We start from the raw sequence: 19,501 nt of genomic DNA, 5'->3' as shown, positions 1-19,501 counted from the left end.
TTAGCAACCAGAGTAAGTATTCAGGGATGTTGGAGAGGTGGTGCTCTGGTGGCGAGCACACACTAAAACCATGGTGCTGCTTCTTCACTGGTAATTAAACCAGACTAGCACAGGTCTGTAGACATTCTTTTGCTGTGAATTCATATCCTTCATGTCTTCTTGCAAGGTGGCCTCTCATTCCTCTGATCATCCTAGTAACTCTTCTCTGCACCTGTACCAGCTAGAATCCTTCTTTCACAAACATGAGCTATTGCAATTGTACACAATATTCCAGACGAGGCCTTGCCTTGTACAGTGGCATTAATACTTCGTATTTCTACTGAAAATACCTTGCATAAAATATCCCAGGATCTCATTTAACTTCTTCATGGTCATATCCTAGTGGTAGTTCATGATCACCCTGTGGGTTACTGATACTTCATCGCCTCCTCTGCTTTTTCCATCAGATGAGCTCCCAGCTTACATACAAAAAACATTTTAGTTCCTAAATCGATGGTGCCTTTTGTACTAATATTTCATTGTGCATCTTTGGTCTTCAAGGTTATTTTGTTTTCTGAGATATTCTTATTCTCTCCTGCATTGACAGTGCCTCCCAACTTTGCGTCATTGATATATTTCATTAGTATAGTCCTACTTTTTCTACCAAGGTTATAAATGAAAATAGTAAATGAGATCAATCCTAATACTGACCTTTGAGGAATTCCACTAGTACACTGATAGCCTGATAATTCCCCTTTCTGCACAACCTGTTGTCATCTATTCTGAACCAAAATCCTTACCTACCTTATGGCTTGTGTAAGTAATCCCTATCTTCTTCAGTTGAAATAATAATTTCTCATGTGGCATACTATATCAAATGTTTTACTGAAGTCTAAATAGATTAGATTTACTTCATTTCCCCTGTCTACAACATGTCAAAGAAGATATCAGATTAATATGGACTTTGGTAAATCCATACTGTGTCTTATTTCATATTCCATTTATCACCATGTCCTTTCTTATTCTTTCCTTTCAAAGTTATTCTAAAGCTTGCACACTATTGCAAACCAACAGGTTGTTAATTGCTCAGGTAACTTTTTCCTCCTCTTAAATAAAGGTACTGCATTTGCTGTTTACCAGTCATATGATTGATTTATTTCTGCCGTGCATGTGATTTCATATGCAAGTCCCACAGTTTTGGGACAGAGTTTCCTTTCCTCCAAGCTGAGCATATTCAAAAGTCTTGAGTTTGGTTTCTGCTTCAGATATGGCAATTCCTATTTCTGATACCTTCCTGCCCATTAACCACTGTGAATCTTCCTCGTGTTTGACATCATTGTCCTACTGAAAACGGAGGCAAAAGTATTCATTTAGGTTTTGAGCCATTCTTAGATTTAACTTTAATCTGTGTCCCATGCTCACTCACAGTCGCCCGACTTCTTTCCTTTTTCTCTTCTCTTTAATGTGGCTAAAGAGCCTTTTGCTATTTGTTTGAATTTCCTCTGCACTGTCTACCTGAGCTTATCTTTTAGCAGCTGCGACTTTATTCTTATCCTTCTTGACCCCTACAAGGTAGCTTTTACTTGCTGACCCTTTTTCCATTCCACTTATACTTTTACTTTGACCCTTTTTCCATTCCACTTGCCTTTCTACTTGCTTTCACTACTTTTTTTGAGATGGTTATGCATCCAGTGAGATTCAGTGTCCCTCCTTCCAAGTGCTTTCCTTTTTCTTGGGATGTAGATTTCAGATAGCTTCTGTACTTTTTGACTTAGAGAAATTCCAACCCTTCTCCACATGCCAGTCCTTGACTTTGACAGCTAATTGTCTTTCATAAAGATCAAAGGCAAGGAGCCTGCCATACATCTGCACCTGAAAGGCCTCTCACTTGACGCCCCCACCCCAAGCCAGCTGAGTCAGGACTGCAATCTGTTGCATCTTAGTATATTTTCTTTGTACTGTTCCTTTAAGACCAAAGCCCTCATTTTCAGCACTGCAGGGTTCAGTTTGCTTCCTGGCAGTTTTTGCAGCACTGGTGACTCCTTGTTCGCTGCCATGAGGAGCCAGGGGACATTTTGTTGGTTCCTCTCACTTACCGGGACTGGTCCAGGCCAAGGTCAGCGACAGAGCGAGTATAAGTTTTGTATATATATACAGAGGGCCATTGTTTAGGATCCACCTGGATATGATTCCAGAGAGTTATAATAATAAATAACTGTTAGTTCAACACAGGAGTGTCGAGAGTGTTGTTGCTGAACTCGCAACGTATCACAATCAAACCACAGACCCTGCAAATAATAACCAGGAACTGAGCAACAGATGGACACGTTCGCTTACTTTCTAGGAACAATGACTGGCACCTCCCTCCCCAAGGATGGCTCCCAGTGGTGATGGTCTGGGGTCTTCTTAATAAAGGCCCCACTTCATTGTTTCCAAGCATATTAGTGCTTTGTGCTTGTGTTACTGTTTTCTCTCCAGAGACATGTGGCATTCATGGCAAGTGACAAATTTACATTATTTGAGAATTATTGTTTATACTTTTGTTCTATGATTTATTCATTGCAAGCCATTATTTTAGTAGGGCTATGATCATGCTACTAGTTGAATTGAGACCACCTGTGGCATTTTACACCACATTGGCATAAACAGGTACATTTGGGCAAAAATCAGCTTGGCAAAGCATGAAGCAACTGTTGTTGGAGTCTCTACATCTCTTAACTATGCAGCAAAATAGAAGAGACGGCGTCAGAGCTTGAGTCACTTTACCAGAACCCAAATCTGCAAAGCTGGCAGAGAGTTACCATGTTTCAGCACCAGCACTGGCATCCTCCCTTCCCTGCCCCTTCAGGAACCAGGTCACTTGTGCTCTTCTGTGCATGGAGTAATGGGACAAAGCCAAGCAGTGTCTCATAACTCTTGTCAGTACTTAATATTTAGTTCACTTGCAGTATAGCAAGGATTCCCCCACAGAGTGAAGCTAGTATTATTCAATATTTAATTGATGGTAGGAGTCAGAGACTCCAGTCAGGACGGAAGCTGCATTATGGTCTGTGTCTTGAGGAACTTGCAATCTAGGAAGGCAGTTAATTTATGAAGGGAGGTTTATAGAGAATGCAGTTAAATACACAGAGCTGATTTCTCCTTCACAGTGTTGTTCTCTTCAGTGCAGGGAATGGACGTGCCTGCCAGGTGCCTGCTGTAGCTTCTCAATCTGGCACTAATTGGCCATTGTGTAAACTGGGGTATCCCTAGCCTCACTCACTGAGATTGTAGTAGATCCAGGGGGGGGGGCATTTATTATAACATGCCATATTCCAAAGGCATGTCTGAGTGTGAGATCATTTGCACACATACACTTGGGGTGTCTCAACTGATTGTGTAAGCCAGGGTTGTCCAGCTTTTGGTAAACCAGGGGGCACGTGCCCTGTGGCTGTGGTCCCAGTGGGGCCGCAGACAGAGGGGTGCTCACCATGCAGGGGCCCTCTCCAGGCTTTCCCCTGACACACAGGCAGCCTAGTGGAGACATTTCCCCCCCCCGCCCCATACACACAGCATAAGCAGCCCAGTTCCCCTGACTCCCGGCCACGCACAACCCCTTCTCCCCTTGCAGCACAGACAGCCCGGCTCCCCTCAGCCACAGACACAGCACCCCCTCCCCTCCAAGCCATGCATCCACCTGCAGTGCAGGTAGCCTGGGTCCTGAATTTTTTACGTGCAAAGCAAGCAACCTGGCCCATCATGCATGTAGCTTGGGCACCCAGCCCCTTCCAGATCCCAAGGGCAGGGGGCAGGAAGTAGAAGCTGGAGGAGGGCAGGGGAGCCTGAAGAATCTGGCTGCCACAGCAGGAGCAATGGGGAGGGGGTCCTCATCCTGTGAGCCCACTGGCCACGTGCTAACCCTTTGGGTGCCACATGTGGCCCATGGGCTGCTAGTTGGACAGCCCTGCTGTAAGCGGACAGTTCAAATATGTGGAAGTGTGCATAACTGAATGTGCAGGCATTCAGCCATAATCACCTGTGCTTAATTGACACGAATAGTCCCTGCACTTGTATATTCCACCTGGAAAACTACTAGGCAGACACAAGGGTTTTGTTTAGTATCAATCCTTGATGTGTTTGTACATTAATAATGTGCATTACTCCAGCATCCAGAGCAGATGGATGACAAATTCTCCTGGAGTCTGCCACAGAAAGTGCTACTAGAAAGCCTTGCAACCAAGTGGTGGGGGAGCAAGTAAGAACAAGTTTGTGTTATACAGACGGCTACCCCAGGATAGAAGCAGCCACAAAATGTTTAAACTGTTTTTGTCCTCTCCTTGATTTTTCCTGGAGTAACTCTACACTGGATTCTTGTACGTGACACCTGCAGGGCTAGACAGTGTGACTAAGGACAGAAGTTGCACATAAACCAGTTTAAGTGTTCAGAAACTGGTTGAAACCTGTAACAGAACAGAAGCTCAGTGCACATAAACCAGTTTCAAAATAGCTGAAACCAGTTTGAGATCAACCTGGTTGAATGTAGAATCAAACTTAACTGATTTAGGTCAAATTGGTTTATGAAACTTCTGTCCCAGACCTGCATGTCCACTCCTTGTTTACACTGCTACGGTGGATTATCCTGGTGTCGTGTCTAGGTCGGAAGATTCCTTACACAGCAAGCAGCTTGCTGCAAAAGAGTTATGTGACTCACTCACTACTTTAGTGTCTGTATCTCCTGAGCACATTTAGCAAGCAGGAGACAGGGTGCTGCAGTCTGTTGTTGTAAAATGTAGAGCATCTGTCAGGCTTATCTTCTTAAAGTTACTTATAAATGTTGCAAATGGTGCATGATTTATACCAGGGGAAATTTAATAAAAATCTTGAAAGTCTCTTGGGTATGATGATGGTTTTATTTGGCTTTCTGGTCCACTGAACAAAACCTTTTAATAACTACAGAAGGAGCTGAGATGTTGGGAAGAGTGTGGGTACTGGTGAAAGTACAGTCTCATTTTAGCCAAGTGGTCATCATTGGACAGCTCTGAAATATGGATTTGCATTGAAGTAGAATGCTTTATATTAGTTCAACTTTTCTCTGAAAATGCAGAGGAATTCCATTTCTGAGGGTTGCTGTTCTTATCTTAAGGTGGGTGACAAAACACTTCAAGGTTCAGTGAAGGTTCTCATTTGTTCAGATGGTTGTAAAGATTTCACATTAAGTAAGAGGACACCACTGAAAATCTGAATGTGCATGAGGCTTGTCAAAGCAAGGCTTGAGGAGCAGAAAGATCAGACTTTTGACAGATGTTTATTGGAAAACAAACCATTTCCAATCTGGTCCTTGTTCCATGGGGTTAAAAATTGAATTGAAGTTATGTTTCAAGGGAAACATTACTCTAACTATATTTTTCATTAATTAAGGGTAGAAATTTGCCACCTTTATCCACAGCAAGTCATGTCTGATGCTGTGAGCTTTGGCCCAGATTGCTCCTACCCTATTTGCATACAGAGATTCAGCTACACTACTCTGCGATATAGTCAGCTTTTCTTCCCACATCTGATCATTTTAACTTGGGAGGGGCTCTAATTTATTTTGGTGTACATAACTTCCAACCAAAATGAGAATTCTGGCCTAGTGGGATTTTGAGCACAACACAAGGTGGCTGGACAATGAGGCAAAGCTCCCCTGGTGATGAAGCAGGAGAATGGTGAATAAATATAATTCTAATAACACTCCTGAGGCAAGTTTGTTCCTTACCTGCCAACACTTGAAAGAAGAGAGTGTTATCTAGTATTTAGAGCATGTGATTGTCAGTCAGGAGATCCGAGTTCCTGTTCCTGGCTCTGCTGCAGAGTTGCTTGACCTGGGGCTAGTCTCCTCCTCTGCCGGTGCCTCTGCTAGCCCATCTGTCAAATGGAGATAGTGCTTACCTGCTTTTCAAAGCAATTGGAGATCATATGAAAGACATTATAGAAGTGAAAAGCATTGCTTGAAGCTCTAAAGAAGGATTTGGGGAAAAAATGGGGACTCATCTTTTTAAGTTGGATGAAATACATTGGACCGAGAGGTTCTGGAGGGGAAAAGTGGAAATATAATAGCTGTCTGGCCATAATAAACAGGAGTTTGCCCTCTTAAATGGGGTTAGCAGGTGCTTGCATTGTTTCCTTTTACTCACAGTTCTGTGAGCATATTTCAGGAATTTTAATGATGGTGATTATGTTTTTGGAAATGTACAGGTTGGCCAGATGCAGTGGGGCATGGAATGAACAAAGAGAGGTTAAATTGATGGATGACCAACAAGATAAGGATTGTGCCTCAGAAGACCAAGAAACTATCCTGATTAATGGGGTGAAAGAAAATGGTAAGGAAACCTAATTACAGTGCATGAAACAGCAGCAACTGCAAGCCAACTTCTTCTCCCAGTTCCTTTGACAAATTTTATATTTCTGTGCTTTGCAGACATCTCTACAATGTAGAGCAGTAGGGCAGATGGATATTCTGTGCAAATATGTTACTCCAGCTAGGAATCTTCAGTTTTTAAACTGCAAGCAACAACTGCTCCTTTTTCCTATGTGCATGTGTATTAATTTTCTCTCTCTCTCTCTCTCTTCCCCCCCCTACACACACACACACACACACACACACACACACACACACACACAAAATATTGAGGGGCTGGGAGAGAGAAAAAGAAAATGAATACGCATATATGCACATGTTCTGACTGCAACCATTTTGGCAGTGTGGGCCCTCCTTAAGATCGTATTAGAATTCTGGGCACCTCTTCTGTGCAAAAGCACATCCTGTTCATTGCAGACTTGATCCTGAGAACTGCTGAGTAATTTCAGCTCCCGTTGAAATCAATGGAGGATGATCAGCCTCTTTCAAGAGCATGCTCAGCCTCTTCTATCTAGCTTTGTCTTCAGTCAGTTTCAGCTCTTCCACAATCATTTTGGAAAGCACTAGCTAATTAGAAGTAATTGTCATTGTTATGCTTGCCTGCAAACCAGATTGAAATAAAAAGTCCTTTGAACTTTTCTTAAGTCATGTGGCCTTCAAACTGCTCACATTTGTATATGCAGTGGCATTCTAGCATGGAGGCAAATAATTGGCATTGTCATGCCCCACAGTGTCATTAATGTTTTTAAAGATATATGATTAAATCTCTGTCAGTTTAAGATCCTATGATTAGCCCTACAGTCCTTCTGATTTGCTTTATAGATGGCCCTTTAGGGACTTTTAAGGTCCAACCTTATCAAAATAAACTAGATAATTGTGTTCTAGCATAAGCGTAGGAGGACAAATTCCACTCTGATTCATGCTGCTGTAAATCTGGAGTAGCTCCAGATGTGCAGGTGATCAGCATTGGTATAACTGACTGAAGCAGATACATTAACGATAGCTGAAGCATGCATCTTTGCTTTCAAGCATGACATATTTCTGAATGTATCTGTCAATATCAGCCAATCTTATTCTTATCAGATACATGCAAACAGTCTGTAAAGTAATAGCGGATGACAGTTGCTAGAGCTACAAGAGAGATTTCCTGGCCATTGTGCCTTTGCCTAATCTACTGTTACCAAGCAAAATCAATGGTTACCTTGTCAATAGAAACTGATTTGATTTCTAGAATCCGATATTCCTTCATGAAATTCAGTTAATCAAATAGGAATAAGAAAATGTCTTAATTAAACATTGGAGTATAGGAATTGATGCTAAGCTGGTTACGGTTATGTCCTGAAGGCAGTAGTTTGGGCTCTACAAGGATCACTGTAATGCAGGGTGATCCATCAGTAGCTTAGAGTAAGCAGAAAAACTTTCACCATCTCCTTATTGCTGACGTTAAGGATTTGGCCAGGACATATCAACGTTCTGCTGATCCCTGGCTGTTGTACCCGCCTCTCTCTAATATAGTGTAATTTAGAGTGGCCTTTAGGTTGTTCTAAGTTGCAGATGGGATTTGCTTGGTACAAAACAGGTTCAAAACAGGGAGTTCAAAGGTCACTTACACATCCTTCCTCTAGACTTGTATTAGATGCTTGTTGGATGTAGCTGGACTGTTGCATTTCACCCAGTTTTGGATTAAAGTGCTAAATTACCATAAAATACTGGAAAAAGGTTAAAGTTGTGCCACAAACTGTGCCAAAAGCTATAAAATCCAGAGTTAAGTCTAAAATACTCTTCTTGGCCCGATTGGATAAATATTAGGGCTGTGCAAAATGGCACCATTCCATTTCGACTTGTGTTTCGACAGAACCATGTTTTGTTTTGAATTTTGTTTCAGTTCGAAACCGCTCTTCTGTTTCATTTCGTTGAAACAGGTTTGCTGTTTCGCCCATAGGCTGTAATGGGGAAGCTCAAGACAGCCTATAACTTTGTCATTTCTAGCCTGATTCGAATGAAACTCGCAGGAATGGTAGCCCCTTCTGAGGGCACGTAGTCTGCCAACTTTCAAGGAGATAGGTGCAGGGTTTTGGGAGAAACTGCATCTCAAAGTCTTGAAAGCAAAACTCAGGTCACGTGTATGTGTTAAGCCACAGTGGGGTCAAAACTGCCGGCATGCTAGCCCCTCCTGAGGCCACAAAGCCTGCCACGTTTCAAGAAGATCGGTGCAGGGGTTTGGGGGAAACTGCACCTCAAGCTGCAGACAAATAAAACTTGGGACATGGGTGACACTGTCTGTGTGTTAAGGTGCAGCAGGGTGAAAGCTGGAGGCCTGCTAGCCCCTGCTGAGGCCACAAAGCCTGCCAGCTGTTGAGGAGATCGGTCCAGGGGTTTGGGGTTCTGAGGCCCTGCACCTCTGGCTGCTGACAAGCAAAACTTGTGACATGGGTGCTTGTGCAACTGACTGTGTCTGTCTTAGGGCACAGGGGGGTGAATACTGCAGGCCTCCTAGGCACTGCTGCGGTCAGGAAGCCTGCCAGCTGTCAAGGATATATGTGCAGGGGGAGTCTGGGTTCTGGGGCCCTGCACCCCTAGCTGCTGACAGGCGAAACTGGAGCACACAGCTCAGTAATTGACACCAAGGCAGAAAGCAGGGCAGGTCAAACCATGCTGCCTTTTCTGTAGTTTTTCCATCCCTCCCCCAGAGCACTGGGATTGGAAGGGACCTCAGGGAAGGATGACAGTCAATAATGAGAGCATTCTATCCCCACTCCTTCCCCCTCCCACTCCTTACCTTAGTTTCTGTTTCCCTGCAGGCAAGCCCAGCTTGAGCTTCACAACTCAAAACATTTCGAAAATTTCAAAACGTTTCATTTCAAGCCTGTTTCAGAGCTCTCTGTTTTGTTTCTATTTCGCTGTTTTGATCTCAGAACGAGTTGAAACGAAACTGCCGGCAAAATTTCATGCAGCCCTAGTAAATATACCTTCTAATAGAATATGGTCTTGATAGCACCACTGTGCAGTTCCCAGAAAATCCAGTTTTGAGAATTTGGATGTCATAGGTGTCTGTCTAAAATTGGAGACAATGAAAATTATATCATAGAGTTCACGATTAATGAATGCCTTCTTTAAGACTGTTTCAGTGGTCATTCACAATTCTTTTTCCAAAATCTTGTGACTTACAGGCATATTCCTTTTGTCTTTCCCTTTTTCATACTTGCTGTCAACTCTCAGGTGATTTTTTAGAGGTGGAGTTGAATTGGTTAATTTGCTTTGTAGTAGAGTCATCTGGACCAAAAGACATTTTACCATCCATTTCAGTACCTCCTGGCATACCTCAGAAATGGTTGAAATAAGGAGCTCAGAACTGCATTTTTCTAATTCTAAGGAAGGAAAATCAGACCAAATTTCATGAAAGTCAGTTCAGCAGCCTTAAAGCTATGCATGTTAAAGCCGGAGTGCATTAAGCATTTCTATTTTGATTTTACAGTGCTCTGAACGTAACATTGTTTGGAATGCTGGGTGCCTGCTGAATCAGTTTAGCTTCAGGCTGCTTTCACCTGCTTAAGGCTTTAAAGCTAAAGGTGGCTTCAACCCTTAAGGCTGCCAATAGTATGGAGCTGCCTTAAGCATTTTGGCCTGATTCTGGTCTCACACCATTTTTTTTTAACTTGACCTAGGTGCAGAATATTCAATCCAATCCTGCAGTTTTTGGCTTGGGGCCTGAGGTTAGCACTGCAGGTTGTTGGCAAGAACAGCCGCCACAAGCCACTGCTGCCCATATGCATATATTTGCATGCCAGTGAAACCAGCAAACTAAGGGATCTGCTAACCACGCTGGCACTAGCAGACTGGATTGCTGCACAGATAGTCAGCAGACAGCCCGGGGCATGTAAAGGCTGAAATGTTGTACTCTGTGCTTTTCCCAGTCCCAGAATTTCATCTGCAAGTTTAAATGCCCAAGTGCACAACATGCCTGAAATAAGGCTGCTTTGAAACCTTGGACTTTTTGAATTTTCTGACATGTATGTCCTGGTTTCCCAAACATTAACAGTGCACAGATACATTTTGGTTGGATTTTACCATGTGGATTTTATTATTTATTTTAAGACTCTGTGTGTGTGTGTGTGTGTGTGTGTGTGTGTGTGTGTGTGTGTGTGTGTGTGTGTGTGTACTAGGCCCATAAATCAGCACAGCTATGTTTTTCCTGTTTTGTAATCAGTGTAAAAGAAATATGCTTGACAAATATGACTGAAATAAAGTGTGGGGGTGTCAGATTTTTTTGTGTTCTCTAGTCCTGTTTAGCTAATGCTTGAGGTTGATATTACAGTGTTTATCCTCATGCTGGTAGTATGAACTGTTTCTATTAGACTCATAAAATTCTGAAGTCAGTGTTGTCAGCTACTTCTTTTTGTATTTATTAGCCAGAGTGAGTTATATTCTGACACACTTGTTGGCACTGAAGAGATCCTTACTGTCATGTAGCCCAGTTGTTTGCAGTAGAACTACTGGAGAGGGTAAGATATGACCTGGGATCTGGGTTTTCCATTTCCCACTGAAAAATGGAAAGAAATGAGGATTTTCCATTTTAACTGAGAAAAATATGATTTCTCATTTTAACAGAGAAACACACGGACTTTCCACTTTTGCAAAGAGCTCTCTGCAGGCTGGCAGAGTTCCAGCCTGCAGGGGAGTGGGAGGAGCGGGGTCAGGCAGGGACCATGTGCATGTATATTGGGGGCAAGCAGTTATTTTGTCTGGAGGGTCGTTTAATGAGTGGTGCGCTGTCGAGGGCCTCAAGTGTAGCCCGGTCCTTTGACAGGTGCTCTGCTCCCTGATCACCACCTTGGAACTGGAAGTCCTGCCCCTAAACCCTGACCTTTAATGCCAGAAGTCCCTCCCCTGACAAAAAAATATTTTGTCATGATTTGTGATTGCATAGTATAGCTAGAGATGACTGGATAATAACTCAAAAATAAACTTGTATTTACTCTTGTATATTGTGGGGGGGGTGAATGAAGGGGGTGTGGTGGGGTGTATGGGATATGTGTATGCGGGGAGGTTTGTGATGGGGTGTATCTGTGTGTGTGGGGGGCAATAGGGTATGTTGTGGGGTGTATATGTGAGGGGTTGTGGGGTGTGGGTACGTGAGGTGTGAGGGGAGACTCCCCCTACGCTCTCCCCTATGGCACAGAGGCCCTCTTGGTGGCGGCAGCTGCAGCAGCAATAGGCAGGGGCACTTGGGGCGCTCATGCCCAGTGCAGGTGCTGCCACCAGTGGCATGCGGCTCCAGCCAGCACTGCACATAGAGTCAAGGAGTGCAGCCAGCCCAGCCGCCTCTATCAAATGGGGTTCCCGCAGTGTGTGTGCAGCTCCCACACTCGCGCCACCAGGGAAAGCCCTGTGATGGAGCCGACTGCCTCTGCAGGTCCCAGAACTCCTCCAGAAGTGGAGGGGAGCCCTGGCCCCTGTTTGCCTGGAGAGTCCCGGGACCTGTGCAGCAGGGAGCGGTGAAGGCAGCTGGCTCCATTGTGGGGGCTTCCCCTGGTGGTGCACAAGTGTGGGAGCTGCATGTGTGCTGCAGGGAGCCCTGCACAATAGAGGTGGGCTGGCCAGGCTGCGCTCTTTGCCTCCATGTGCAGCACTGGCCAGAGCTACACTCCACCAGCATCACTGCCTGCACTCGGCAGAAGCACCCTGAGTGTCCCTGCCTACTGCTGTTGCTGACAGTGGGAGCTGCACGCCATGGGTGGGGGGAGTGTGTGGGTGGTCCCCAAGCTCCCTCACACCCACACCTTGCCCACTTGAGCACTGCATTCCCACCTCCCCTCTGGGTGCAGGCTTTGTGTGCTGCCAGCCCCAGACTCATGCTTCCTGCACCCACCCAGCTGCAGCCCCACCCCCACCACTTCCCTACCTGGTTCCCAGAGCGACCAGGATGCTGGGGAAGCCAAGCACGTCTCCTGCTGGCTACAGCAATGGCAGCAGCAGCAGCACTGTCTAGAAGTTATGCATACTGGCTGGGACGGGCATGTTTTGGGGGGGGGGGAATATGTGGGTGCCTTGCTTCCACCCTCATGGGCAGAAGGGCTGAGTGGGGTACAGTTAGTTGGTGGGCAACCATGGGCTGGATGAAATTGCCTGGTGGGCTGGATATGGGCTGCAGGTCATATTTTGCCCATCCCGGAAGTATATGAACATGGCTGCCAGGCAGCCTGGAGAGCAGCTCCCGCAGGTAAGTCTGGCAGGGCGGGGGGTTGAGGCCCCCGGAGGGAGGGAGGGAGTTGGGCAGGGCTGGGGCTGTTGCCCAGCTGGGATGGTGCATGGGGCTTGGGCCCTTGGGCTAGAATACGCAGGAGCAGAGCCCTGGCAGCGAGCGGGTTGGGGCCATGGGCAGCTTATCATGGGGTTGAGGGAGGGGCTGACTCCCCGCTGCTGTGTGCACTCCCGGGGGGGGGGGGGGGCACAGGGGGGAACATGTGCCCTCCAGATCTGTGCGCAGGGCAGGGGTACAGGCAGGCTGTCCACTGCAGGATCAGGCTTCCTGCTGTGCTGCCCTCCCTCTGGGGTGTCCACAGCCTAGCAGGCAGTGCCCAGCATGGCAGGGCAGAGTGGGGAGGGGAAGCTCCATGTCGCTGCAAGCCCTGCACCACCCTGGCAAGGTGCCCCCTGCCCACCTGGCAGCAGCAGGGTGCACAACTCTGCACTGCTACCCCCACTACTGCCAGGTGGGCAGGAGGCACTTTGCCAGGGTGGCATGGGGCTTGCAGATGCAAGGAGGTTCCCTGCCCAGCCCCACCCTGCCCTTCTGTGCCAGGTCCTGCCCACTGGCCCACAGAGGCCCTAGAAGGAGGGCAGCAGGGCAGGGAGCCCAAGCACTCCACGGCCAGCCCACCTCTGTCCCCGCTACAGGCTCCACTCTTGCTGTGCTGTCCACAGGGGATGAGGGGCCAGGCTCTGCACTTTGCTTCCCGCTCGGGCTGCAGCAACCACCACCTCCCGCGGGTGGCAGCCGAGGCTTTTGCCCTGCTGTGGGCAGGGGGCGCGGCACGCAGTGGGGGGCTGCAGACCCAGGTCCCTGGCCCCGTAGCCTTGGCAGCTGGGGACCCCCTTTGGCAGGGCTGGGGGAGTAGGGGGCTGTGGGTGGGGGTGAATGTCACTAGCAGGGCCAGGGGCTCTGCATGAGGAGAGAAGAGCACCTGCAGGGTTGGGGGGCTGTGGGTGGGGAGTGAGGGGCCTGAACTTGTGTCCTGGTGAGCAAAGGGGGCAGAGGGAGCTGTGATTTTCCATAATAAAAAACCCAAAATAAAATACCAAAGTGTATAGGTACTTAGAATTTATTTTATTATAGTGATTGAGGCGCTTGTAAGTTTCCAAATTGCTTTAAAATTGTAAATATATCAATAAAACATTGTGTTCAGTTGGTACCTATATGTATAGTGGCATTTCATTTTAATTCCGGATTTGGGGTTTTTAGCAGAGATTTTGCAGTTTTTATCAGAAAATTTGCAATTTTTAAACAGAGAAAACCAGAATCCGTGGATATGACTTAGCATAAGGCTATGAGGATCTGGCCCTAAAATAATAGAACAGATCAGCTGATCTGCTTCTCTCTCTCTCTCTCTCTCTCTCTCTCTCACACACACACACACACACACACACACACACACACGCACGCGCGCGCGTGCGCGCGTATCAGTAGATGTATCTGGATGTGAAAAAACTAAAATCTGTTTAGATTTCAAGGGTCACAGCAGACACTGAGCCACAAGTTAAATGAAAATTAAATGTTATGATTATTTATCATTTTAAAAAATTGTCCTTTCTTTGCAGAGGGGCACTATCAAGTTAAAAACATGTTTAAAAATGTCTTACCTGTGTTGTTATATCCATTGCTTTATATTTAATAGCCATTCACAGCTGTTGAAGTAGACTGTAGCCTACAACAGCTTATGCCTCTGAACCGAGTTAGTCTATAAGGTGGTACCATGTCCTGCCTTCTGTGTTTTTGTAAAAGCTTTTTATTGAAGACAGAATGTGGGAAGGATTGCTCCTAAACTCTTAATACAGTTTGCTTATACTTTTTGCATTTTTCTTACCTCACACCATGAAAATAGACTTGGCACGTTTAAAATTAGCATAACTTTCTGACTCTCGGGCATTAACATTATTCAGGTATGTTCCTGCAAGGAAACACAGTTTTAAGAATTGACCTCCAATGGAATTAAGTTTTTCACAATGGTAATGGGAACATTTCTTTTTGGTTTTTGCTGTTTTACAACAGTTGAGCCAGTTTTGAATGACAGTATCCAGTTATTAGCAAGTATATTAAACAAAAAAAAAAGAATTGGTTTTAAATATAGCCCTGTCCGTGTGCCAGAAGGCTGCAGGGGGGAGGATGTTTGCCTTTTTTGTGTATCACAAAATTAATTAGACACACAAAATAGTTATTGCAGCCTTGTAGAAAAGATGCTGTTGCTTTGCAAAGAAATGGTTTGTAAAGTCACCAGGTAAATATAAAGGTAAATAGTCACCTAAAATAGCAAGTGAGAAGGGGAAAGGAGTCAGAGTAGATTTCCTGGGTTCTTAAGCCAATACTTACTCTCTCTCTCTCCCTTCCTCCCTCCCTTTTTCTTTCAATTCCTCCAGCATCACATGACCCAGACAGTGATGAGAAGCCTTGCACTGCTGCAGATGCTGCGGTTACATTTTCAGCCTTGACAATAGCTCAGAAGGAAAATCAAGCGTGCCACCGAGTGCTGCCTCCTTTGACTTTAAAGAAGCCCTGTTTGTTGAGCCCTCCTTCTCCTCTGAGACTCACTGATGTACCTGAGCACGCTTCAGATGACTCCTCCGCGCACGCCATTTCTCTTACATCTTGTGTTACAAAGGGCATGAGCTCCTGGTCTCTGCCAGGCGATTGTGAGAAGGCTCCATTCACAATTATGGAGCCTGGAGGCATGTCAGCTCTGACTGGTGACTGCTTGATGCAGCCGAGCCGGACCTGTCTGGGCTGCTTTATTGAATCAAAGGACGGCATTGATGCAGAGCCGGGAATAAGCTTGAAAGTGGGTGATATAAATAGGGATTATGACACCTGTTCAGTCTCTGATATAGGGATTCACTGCATGAGCACAGGAGAAACCATGAGATACGGAGATCAACTGCTTTCAGACCAGCTTTTAAGCTTCCCTATGCATAAATCGAGGGCAGCAGACAAAAGAGATGCGGAAAAATCTGACAGTGATTCAGAGGACCCCACTCAGAAAAATTATTACGAGGGATTACTATTGGACAAATGCAACGGCGAGGAACCTTTACTAACAAATCCCAACCAGGAATGGGGCTATTTTGAATCTTTCATTAGTGAAAGTAAAATTGAGCTGCTTGACCTTTGCTCCAAAAATGAGCTTTCTGTAAATCTGTTTTCTGAGGAAGATGTGGATAATTATATGTTTGATGATGATGATTCAACCTTGGGAAGTGATGTCTGTTCCTTAAAGATTAGATATGAATCTTTCCAGGACAATGTGAGGGAGAAAACCAACGCCCTGCAAGAGGATGCCCAGTTCAATTTCTTCCCCAGTGTGTTTGGCAACTGCACTAAAAGGGACAGCAGGAGTGCCCTGAAGAGAGGGGCTGGCTGTGGCACTGACCCTTCCCAGTTCAAAACTGAAGAGGGCATCATCTGGGGGGAAGAAGACGAGGATGGGGAGGAGGAAGATGGGGAGGAGGAGGAGAAAGCTGCCTTAAATAAATCTTGCAACAGTACAGAGGTGGTGCAGTACATAGGTCCCAAAAGAAGCCACTTCTTGGACTCTGTGAATTCCACAGAGGACTCTGGGGAGTTCAGTGACGACAGCACCTGCACAGAGTCCTCGTACGATGTGCTGCGGGATATAAAGGACTGTAGCAGGTACCTGTCCAGGGAACATTCCACGTCCTTCATTCAGCAGAACTATGGGCTGCGGGCAAAAAGGAAAGTGCGCTACAGCGATGACTACCTGTATGACGTGGATTCCATCGAGAACGAGAAAAATCTGGACAAGAAAGAGTGGGCTCCTGGTGGGCCCAAAGAAGAGGATGATGATGAGTGGTGCCCAAAGAAAAGGCGGAAAGTCTCTCGCAAGGAGCCGCCAGTGATCATAAAGTACATCATCATTAACAGGTTTAAAGGGGAGAAGCATATGCTGGTGAAGCTCAGTAAAGTCGATGCCAATGAGACAACAGTTACCCTAAATGAGGAACTGCTCAGTAAATATGAAAAACTGGCCCCTTTGAAAGGCTTCTGGCAAGAGAGGCAGCAAAGCCGGCTGGATTTTCTTAGATCATCTCTCTATCACAAACAGAATTTCTATTTAAATGGCTCAGATGCTTCATTCCTTCCTCACCCAAGAAAGCGAAAATGCAAACTAGCAAACCGGCATAGGATTCAAAGAATTAAAGCCATTGAGCAATCAGTGAACAAGCTGGGCTCTTGCTCCTCTGATCAGAAGCAGCCTTGCAGCAGTAAAGAGGATGCAGGCCTGAAAGGGATGCAAGCATTAGCCATAGCTACCCCCGGCTGTGCAAACGGATTACATTTGAATGACATCACAGGCATTGCCTCAGTGAAGTGCAAATCGCAGGAAAGGGAATATAAGGGGACAGAGAGGAAAGTGCTACGCAGAATCAAATTCAAAAGTGAAGCCAGGTTGAAATGCAAGAAAATCAAAGCAGCCGCCAGTACAGCGGAGGTCTCCCCTGCTTTGGAGAATCAGGACTCTGCAGCTAGTTTGAAGGATGAGACTATTCCTTGTGCTTCAGATGGCTCCCATCTTTCTGAGTGCCATGAAGATAAGGCTAATAAAAATTCGACGTTTCTAACATCCACCTGTTCTGCAGACAAGCCTCTGCCATCTGCAAATATCACCACCAACGTACCCCTGATCCCCGGAGGGTATCTACAGACTTTGCTAGATGCTTCGGATTTGTCGAGTAACACTGGTATCTCATACTTCACCCAGCATCCCTCGGAGCAGTCGCATTCGCTCCCCAGCATCATTCAGGCAGAAAAGCAGTTCTCTGCTCTGCAGCCTGCCCAGAGCTGCGTGCTGTCCCCGCCTTCAGAATCTGAGCTGCAACAGTCTCCCGGCCACTTAGAAATCGAGCAGGGCAACTTCAGCACCATGTGGCCAGCAAACAAGACCACCGGGGGCAACCATCAGGAATTTGCAAGTGACATGAGGGAGGCGTCTGTGCTGTCAAATGAGTTTGGTGGCTCCACAGGTGCAGACAACCTCCCAGCCTCTGGATACAGTCAAGTAAATCTGAATAGCAGCAAATTGCTATACCAAAAAAATTATATGCCAGATAACCAACAAGCGCAGTCTGATGATTCTTATCAGTCATGTCATTTTAATAATGGAGAGGGGCGCTTTCATTTCCAGCGAGGTACACTAAGTACAGATGATGGCAGACTCATTAGTTTTGATTCAGTGGGCTCATTGTCAGTTAGTTCTAGCAATTACAGTTCTTTAAGTTTAAAATCTTGTGAAAAGGATGGCGAAGATGATATTAATGATGATTTCTTGGCCCACTGCAGTCCCAAGCTAGTGATCCAGCAAAGCATAGATGAAATAACCCCTTTGAAAGAGTCCACAGACCTTTTAGACATCTCCAACTTCACACCCGATAAGTTCCGTCAGTCATCACTTTCAGAGATGTCTCCTCCAGACACTCCCAACCTTTCCCCTCAGATAACTGGGTCAGACAGCAAACCACTAAGCAATCTGAAAGGTTTCCAGGAGAGCACCCAGACAGCACTAAGCAATTCTGATAAGGTCAAGTGGAATTGTGGGGTCCTTCAGACCCAAGATCAGGCAGATAATGGGTTTTCTTTAAATAATCATCAATTTCAGTTCCATATGTTCAACGATGAAGATTCTGTCAGCCTCCTTGAAAAAAGTCCATGCTTGTCAACATTTAATGAGCCATCTGGTCAAATTAGCACCAATAGCAAAGTGTCAAAATCTAAGAGGAAAAGTTCATCCAGCAAGAATATGGGTACAAACCAAAGCTCTTCCCAGAAAAACACTAGGAAAAAATCTCCCAAAGCCAACAAAGGAACTGATAAACCGCAAGGTAAAAACTCCAGGCAGGCTCCCAAATCAACAAGAAAAGGGAAAAATGCGGCAGGAGTCAATGGTGAAAAAGCTCAAGCAGTTGGCAGCAGGGCAGTCAATCAGTTAAATAATACAGCCTCAACAACAAAGGCACTTGCTGACTGCATTCAGCACTGCAGCCCAACCTCTGTAAAGATAGGGAAGCATAATGGACTATCTGGTGAATGGTCACTGGGAAAAGACAATAGTACAGGCTGGTCTGAAACTAGTATAGGAAACACTAACAACCTCCTTGATGATGATCAAAGGGAATTTGAGGAACCTTCCAATATTTTGTCTAATATTGCATCTGGAATGGCAGATGTTCAGAGATTTATGATGGCCTCAATTGAACCGTTGTGGGGGCCTGTGGGTCATAACAGTGTCCCAGATATATTCCGGTCGCCTGAATCTAACAGCCTGAAATTGAAAACTCTTAAAATTTTGGCAGGGACATCACAGGAGTCCAAGAAAAAGGTGAATGGTAATTCTCCGGGAACTGCAAAGAATCACAAGTCAAGCAACAAGGGCTCAAGCAAAAATAATGGCAAAGCCACAACCTGTGATCCCAATCGCCCCAATTGTTCAACTGGGTATAATACAGACATTCACACTCCCTTTTTTGATAAAAGCTATAGTAACCTGAGCACTTTAGGCAATAATGGACCTACCCATAAAAAGCTGTACCGTCATAAATCAAGTTCTAAATCACTGAGGGATGAGAACTGTAAAGTAAAGCGAACAGACCGTGAACAGACCCATAAGGACCCATCTGTGACAGCTTCTTTTGAAAAACTGAGGTAATGCTGCACCAAACTGGCTGGAATGCACCCTTAACTTTCCTACTACCTGCTAAGCCCGCTGTTCCTCATTTTTTCCTTCCTGAAAGCAAGAGTTGCATGAAAGAGACATTCCCCTTTTACAGTTTTCTTTTTTTTTTTTTAAATGCATGAAAATACTTATTACTTGCAAGCTACCTAAAAGAATGACCAATTTTCTGGCTTGGCTGGGGTTAAAA

General features: G+C 45.5%; 1 protein-coding gene across 4 annotated transcripts in view; it reads left to right on the top strand.

Moving 5' to 3' along the window:
- The window catches only part of NEXMIF (neurite extension and migration factor), a 264,099-nt gene that overhangs the window by 238,512 nt on the left and 6,086 nt on the right, over positions 1-19,501 (top strand). For all 4 annotated transcript variants that reach the window (XM_059732805.1, XM_059732804.1, XM_059732803.1 and 1 more), the window contains 2 exons: positions 6,193-6,317; positions 14,990-19,283. In XM_059732805.1, the coding sequence (XP_059588788.1) occupies positions 6,242-6,317; positions 14,990-19,283 (4,370 nt within the window). In that variant the 5' untranslated portion in view covers positions 6,193-6,241. The remainder of the gene's footprint in view (positions 1-6,192; positions 6,318-14,989; positions 19,284-19,501) is intronic.

The sequence above is a fragment of the Alligator mississippiensis genome, chromosome 8 (genome assembly GCF_030867095.1).
Source record: "Alligator mississippiensis isolate rAllMis1 chromosome 8, rAllMis1, whole genome shotgun sequence".
Lineage (NCBI taxonomy): Eukaryota > Metazoa > Chordata > Crocodylia > Alligatoridae > Alligator > Alligator mississippiensis.
Note: the sequence above shows the minus strand (reverse complement) of the source record. Positions and strands in the feature narration are given on the sequence as shown.